Here is a 6,965-nt window from a genome sequence, read left to right on the forward strand (position 1 = left end):
CTGATCTCTTTGTTCCCGAGTCCCTACGTTCCCAGGTGCTGGAGTGGGCACACTCGTCCCGCCTCTTCTGCCACCCCGGCATCAGACGGACACTCGCCGTGCTGCGCCAGCGGTTTTGGTGGCCATCCATGTCGGAAGACACAAGGTCATTTGTCCTCGCCTGTACAGTTTGCGCCCGCAGCAAAACTTCCACCAAGCCCAGCTCTGGACTCCTCCGCCCCTTACCAATTCCAAGCCGCCCTTGGTCACACATCGCTCTGGATTTTGTCACCGGTCTCCCCCCTTCCAGAGGTAACACAGTCATTCTCACCGTGGTAGACAGATTCTCCAAGGCAGCCCATTTCATCCCCCTTCGCAAGCTTCCCTCGGCCAAGGAAACTTCAGACTTGCTCACTCACCATGTATTCCGCTTACACGGCATCCCAGCAGACATTGTCTCCGACCGAGGACCGCAATTCACATCTCAGGTCTGGAGAGCATTTTGCACTGCACTGGGTATCGGGGTGAGTCTGTCGTCGGGGTACCACCCTCAAACAAACGGGCAATGCGAGCGCACGAACCAGCAGCTCGAAGCGGCCCTCCGCTGTACCACACAGGCCCGTCCTAACACCTGGAGCGACCAGCTTCCGTGGATAGAATATGCGCACAACTCTCTGCCAAACGCCTCCTCCGGTATGTCCCCATTCCTCTGCTCCTTGGGCTACCAACCTCCATTGTTTCCCACGCAGGAACAAGACATTGCGGTTCCGTCGGTCCAGACGCATATCAATCGTTGCTCCAGGGTTTGGGAACAGGCACGCTCCGCGCTCCTACGGGCCTCCGAGAAGTCATGCGCCCAATCTGACCGCCGCCGCACACCTGCGCCGGCCTATACGGTTGGTCAAAAGGTGTGGCTCTCTTCGAAGTCCTTGCCGCTGAAGACTGAGTCGGCGAAGCTCGCCCCCCGGTTCGTAGGCCCCTTTGAGGTCATCAAGGTGGTAAACCCCAACGCAGTGCGTCTTCGGCTCCCTGCTCATTACCGGGTGCACCCCACGTTCCATGTCTCCCACGTCAAGCCGGTTTCCACAAGTCCGTTGGCCCCCCCTGTTCCGCCCCCTCCACCGCCTCTGTCGGTCGACGGGCATCCGGCCTACAGGGTGGAGCGGCTTCTGGATGTTCGCCGCCGTGGCCGGGGGCTCCAGTACCTGGTTGACTGGGAGGGCTATGGCCCGGAGGAGCGGTCCTGGATCCCGGCCCGGTGGGTGTTGTCCCGCGTGCTCATCCGGGATTTCCACCGTGCCCATCCCGGGGCTCTTCGTCGTGCGCCAGGTGGCGCCCGTAGGGGGGGGGGTCCTGTTAGGTCCTCTTCCCCTTCCTTTTGAGACATGCCCACCTCCAGCAGGTGTGCATGTTTTTACTTGATTACAGGTCAGACGAGTGGAGCGGCCACACCTGAGGGCAATTAACATCAGCCAGCCTTAAAAGCCAAGCAGACGCTCCACCTCGTCGCCCGATCAACTCGTCTGGTTCCACCGTCAGTTGTTTCTCGCATTGCTTAGATACGTTCCTCTGATCACCGGCTCACGACTTGTTTTTTTCTCTCGCTCCAGGACCTGTTCTCTGCGCGCCCCTTGTCGGATTCCACGCCTGTCTCCCTCCGAGCTCCCTTGCCTCACGCCAGCTCAACTACCCCGAGCCAAGTCACCAGCCCTCGCCACACTTTTGTGATCACTAATAAAAAGAGCACGCATCTCACCCCTGTGTGTCTGCTCCGGGATCCTCTCTTGCTCACGCAACCCTAACACATAAGGACTGTATTTGTTTATTATAACAATAAATCAACAAGATGGCATTAACATTATTAACATTGTTAAAGCGATCCATGGATAGAAAGACTTGTAGTTCTTATAAGATAAATGTTAGTACAAGTTATAGAAATTTTATATTAAAACCCCTCTTAATGTTTTCGTTTTAATAAAATTTGTAAAATTTTCAATCAAAAAATAAACTAGTAGCCCGCCATTGTTGATGTCAATAATTACTTACACAATGCTCATGGGTGCTGAAGCCTATAAATTCAGTCGCACCCAAACGCCAGCGGAGGGCGGCAAAACTCCATAAAGCACAATTAACAAGTGGGCATGTCATTGTACTGTCATTTAAATCTGTCTGAGCAGGGCATGTGCGTTAATTGCGTCAAATATCTTAACGTGATTCATTAAAAAAATTAATTACCGCCCGTTAACGCGATAATTTTGGCAGCCCCAAAATAAATGAATAAATAAGACCTTTTCTGCAACATCAAATATTAACAAAATGAGTGCTTACAGATAAAACAAACATAGCAACATAACAATATGAAAAATAAAGAATACGTATTGCACATTGTAACAACTTCTAATGATACTATTATCCATTTTCCATTTCCACTTTAAAAACGCCACGTAATTGATTATATTAATTCTAATGTTCACTCGCTGAACGACATGGCAATCCTACCTTCCAGCTCTGCACCTGTGGTGTGTTCATTATGGCTAATGCTTGCTGCTACATATCCCTTGTGAGGTGCTACAAGAAGCCAAAGTTTCCACAATTACATATTGTCGTATCACACGGTGCAAGTTGCATTTTATTCGCCATCTGGCCTTACCACTTTCGTTGTAATCCTCTGTAGTTTGAGGCAGCAAGGTCGTTGCATGAAAAAAATTAGCTATTTTCGCGCATTTTGCCGATTCTTTCACGAGTGCTTTTCTCTTTTTAATTCTTATTTTTCAGCGCCAGCCTTGCTCTTTTTATCCATCCAAGCACCGAGATAGCAGCTAATTTGGCTCAATACAGACTACAATTAGGGGGCGGAGCTGCATGCTGTATTTTTCGTCTGCACACGTGAGGATGAGTCTGGAAAAAAAAAATAATACTGTTTTTTTTTTTTTTTAAGACGGCCCACAGGGACAGCGGTAACAGAATGTAAGTTATACTCAGTGACACTGTCATAAATAAATACCAAACAAAAAATGATAACAGTGTAATTTTTTTTATTTTTTTTTTAATAAAACGCGGACCGGCCCATCTGGCCGGCCGGCCCTTCTGGAATCGTCCAGAAGCTCCCGATTAGTCACTCCGGGCCTGGGTGAAGGCGTGTGTGGCGGTCGGTTGCAATAACAGAGAAGATAGACGGAGAGACTTGAAGTTCTACCGTATTCCGAGAGACTCGGAGAGGAGAGCGAGATGGACTACTGCAATTCGACGAGAAAACTGGGCTCCAAACGATTACCGCAGATTATGTAGTAGTCATTTTATATCTGGTAAGATGCATTTAATATATATTTAGAGGGTTTTGCGCTGACAACCACAGTTAAGATCATTCCTAGGCTGATCGCCGACAACATACCGTTTCAAATTCAAGATGCTTATTTCTTCCACCATCTTTATTTTTTGAATAATATTTAGCTGGTAACAAGTGAAAGAAGCTGGCCTTGCCTACGGATCATCGGTTAAACAGGGGTGTCCAAACTTTTTGCAAAGGGGGCCAGATTTGGTGTGGTAAAAATGTGGGGGGCTACCTGGGCTGATTTACGTAGAACAATACATCTAAAGAAATTTTAGCAAGCCCTTCTGTGTGTCACATTTGCTTTATTATTATTATTTTTAATTCATAATTTCAACAATCTCGCCTTTGTGGCGTTCTCTTTCGACCCTCGGGCTCTTGCGAAATACTGCTGCTGTGAAATTAAATTAGCTTCAAGTTGCTTTAATTTCTCGTTACGTATCTTCCGCGACTGTCTCTTTGCAAATGAGGCAGACACAGTTGTGTATTTTATTGAAGAAATAGTCCCATATGCACCTATCCTTGACGCGTCGCAGTCAACTTTTTTTTATTTTTTTTATAGATTGTCGCCATTTTAGAAAATTGGAAGTAAAGGGTCACACGGGGTAATGTTGCTTAGAGTGCTGTTCTTAAAGTTTTTCAAAGTTTCTTGAGAATAGGATATAATAGAGTTTCTGTGGACAAGATAGTTGTAGATATCAGGGTAGCAGATGTCAGGCGGAGACGGCAAAGACAGCGGGTCGAAAAACATCGATTTAGACATCAAATATGGATCTGGCGAATGGATAAACTGAAGCTTTTCCAGATAACGCCTTTTATGCAATGCATCCAATGAGTTTACAGCGTCAGATAACACCGGGGCTTCCATGAATTGCTCTATAAATTGCATGACTAATTGAAACCATTGAGAATAGGGCTAAACAATGACGGACAATATGGCGGCCGGATACAGCGACATGTCATTTTGTGACGTTGGTGAGTAGGATCTATATAACGATCCCCCGCAAAAATCGTAAAAAAAATAGAGGCGGAGCTTATTTACATTAAAAAAAACTTTTTGGAGGGGGTGTTCAATGTAATTATACAGATTTAATAGAATTGGAAAGCGATACATACTGTATAAGACAAGTTTCCCCCCCTTTTTCCCTCCAAAGTATAATTTTTAAAATATGTATGTATATGTATATCTTTATAATGGTTTTTAAGCACTGGAAAAATAATAATTATGATATAAATGAGATATATAAATGAAAACAATGATTTGTACATGTAAACATGCATATATCATAACATTTTTAAATAAAATACTTTTTTTTTTTTTTAATTGAAAAAAATCCACGATGGACTGAGGGCGCGAAGTCTGAAGCGCGAAATAGCACGGGACATGGACAGGGAAAATGTGTGTTTTTTTTTTTGTTCTTTTCTTTTTTTTAATTAATTAATTTATGTTTTAAAAACTTGACAAATACAATACCAACGAGACAATAGTAAAATGCACAAAGTGTAAATACACAGAAGCATATGCACACACACACTGCAAAAAACACAGATAGCGGTTTCGCAACTCTTTCCCCCCAATTTTTTGGGGGTCAAACACAGTGTTTTTCCAACCCCATGCGCGTTGATTGCACAATGACGGGTATCCAATTTTTTTGGCAAGTCTGTTGCGGTTGTGTTTTAAAATTTCCACTCTGCTGTTGTTCTGTGACTTTTCCACAAATTTTTCTTCCAACAGTTTACATGTGTCTGCAAATGGAGTGATGGAAGCAAATCTGTCCAACGTCAACACAGCCTGAATCCTTATTTTTGCAATATTTTTTCCCTGCGAGATGAAGTGAAATGTGACATCCGAGTGTGTACGTGCAGTTTATATACAGTAGTACTGTACATCAGCCCATAAGCTCACTGCCCACCTTCACCTTCATACTGACCTACATGTGTGACAGTTGGCGATATGAATATGAATCGTTGTGTTTAATGTGTGGATTCCAGTATGGAAATATGACATTGTATTGAGGCATATGCCGCACCAGTGGCCTTTGAATCCATGGGCAACATCTGTTCATTGTTAGGCGGTACTAGTGAACTATATAATAACATCCATCCATATACTTTATGTGCTGTCATTTTTAGTATTATAACATGTACACCCTTTGATATATTTATCAAAAAATAAGACGTCACGTAACACGTACAGTTTATTCAAAGTCCTATGTAACATGTTGCTGTGACAAAAAATGTTGTAAAAGTATTTACATTAAAAATAATATTGAACTGAAAAAAGCTAAACAATATTTTATGCAAAATATAATCTTACATAATGTAGATGATACATACTGTTCCCTCTGACCCAAGAGATATTTCTATGATTTAGTACAAATGAATATATTTTTACTAGTTAAAAAAAAAAACACTTTACAAAATCTATTTTTTTTTTCAATTGAAAAAAGCCGCATGCCACATAAATCATTTGCAATGCATATTTGAAATAATGCAAAATTAATCAATATTTTGCTGCTTTTCGTACTGAAAAGTGCATAAATGAATTTAAAAAATCTCCCTTCAAAGTAAAATTACTCCAATAAATCAAGTAATATTTCATTGCTATGGATATAGAAAATGTGGTCTTTAGGATGACTGCCATATTTATGAACTGAAATGTGTGTGAACATAAAGACTATTACTACTCTTTTTTAATAAACGTCAAGGTGTAAGTCAAACAGACTGGAACAATTATTTTCTACTGACATGACTTCTTCTGTGAGAAATTGTTTAAGTACTTTGACTGCGCGTACAGTATATTTTGCAGTGAAATCACTGCTCTGTATTAAATATAAAAAACATCTAGAAAAAAACAGAACACGACGCCATCTGGTGCTCCTCTGGCTCGCTCAGTCTCACTTTCATGTATTTGTTCGGAACCCGTCAGGGGAGGAAATAGCGGACGGAGCATACATTAGGGTTGGACTAAAACCCTTCAAAGCCTTCCCGGCTTGCCTCCGATCCCTTTGTGCACAACACATGGAAAAGAAGCTTCTCCACACTCCGCACAGCTTCATGCCTTATTTGTGCTCCTCTGGACCTTGAGGTGAGCCTGCAAAAAAAAAAAATCTAACAGCAGCTCCTCTGGTGAAAAGAGCCGTTTCTTTAAAAGCATGTAAGAGGATTATAGGGCTGCTAATGTATGCGTAACCTTCGAAGAATACCTGGACGTATTTGTGGGATTTCGACATACTGTATGCAGGACGCCGCCTTTACAGCACAATGGTACATGTCACGGTTGATGTAAAGCTCTCTTAATTATATACTGGAAGATTGTTTCTTTGCATAAATACATGACAAGGTGATGGGTCACCACAAGAAGCAGAAAAAGGATTTGAATCAATAGAAAATACATGCAAATGGGTTTGTACCTTTTGTACATTGGCTGCATTATTCAACATGTGTCAAGGATTTACTCTACTTGGAGGGAACCATCTTTCTTTCTTTCTTTCTTTCTTTCTTTCTTTCTTTCTTTCTTTCTTTCTTTCTTTCTTTCTTTCTTTCTTTCTTTCTTTCTTTCTTTCTTTCTTTCTTTCTTTCTTTCTTTCTTTCTTTCTTTCTTTCTTTCTTGATGATTAGTTAAGCGTCAAAAAGTAACTGTTACGTGCATGTTATG

The 6,965-nt window shown here is 42.5% G+C and overlaps 1 protein-coding gene across 1 annotated transcript; it reads left to right on the forward strand.

Annotated features, from left to right (window-relative positions):
* The first annotated feature begins 536 nt into the window (after positions 1–536).
* Positions 537–1,777, forward strand: LOC130930451 (uncharacterized). The gene is made up of 3 exons (XM_057858420.1): positions 537–672; positions 729–1,513; positions 1,590–1,777. Exons 1-2 carry the CDS (start codon positions 640–642, stop codon positions 1,359–1,361), a joined length of 666 nt encoding a protein of 221 aa, XP_057714403.1. The 5' UTR covers positions 537–639; the 3' UTR covers positions 1,362–1,513; positions 1,590–1,777.
* Positions 1,778–6,965: the final 5,188 nt, after the last annotated feature.

Source organism: Corythoichthys intestinalis, chromosome 14, assembly GCF_030265065.1.
Source record: "Corythoichthys intestinalis isolate RoL2023-P3 chromosome 14, ASM3026506v1, whole genome shotgun sequence".
Lineage (NCBI taxonomy): Eukaryota > Metazoa > Chordata > Actinopteri > Syngnathiformes > Syngnathidae > Corythoichthys > Corythoichthys intestinalis.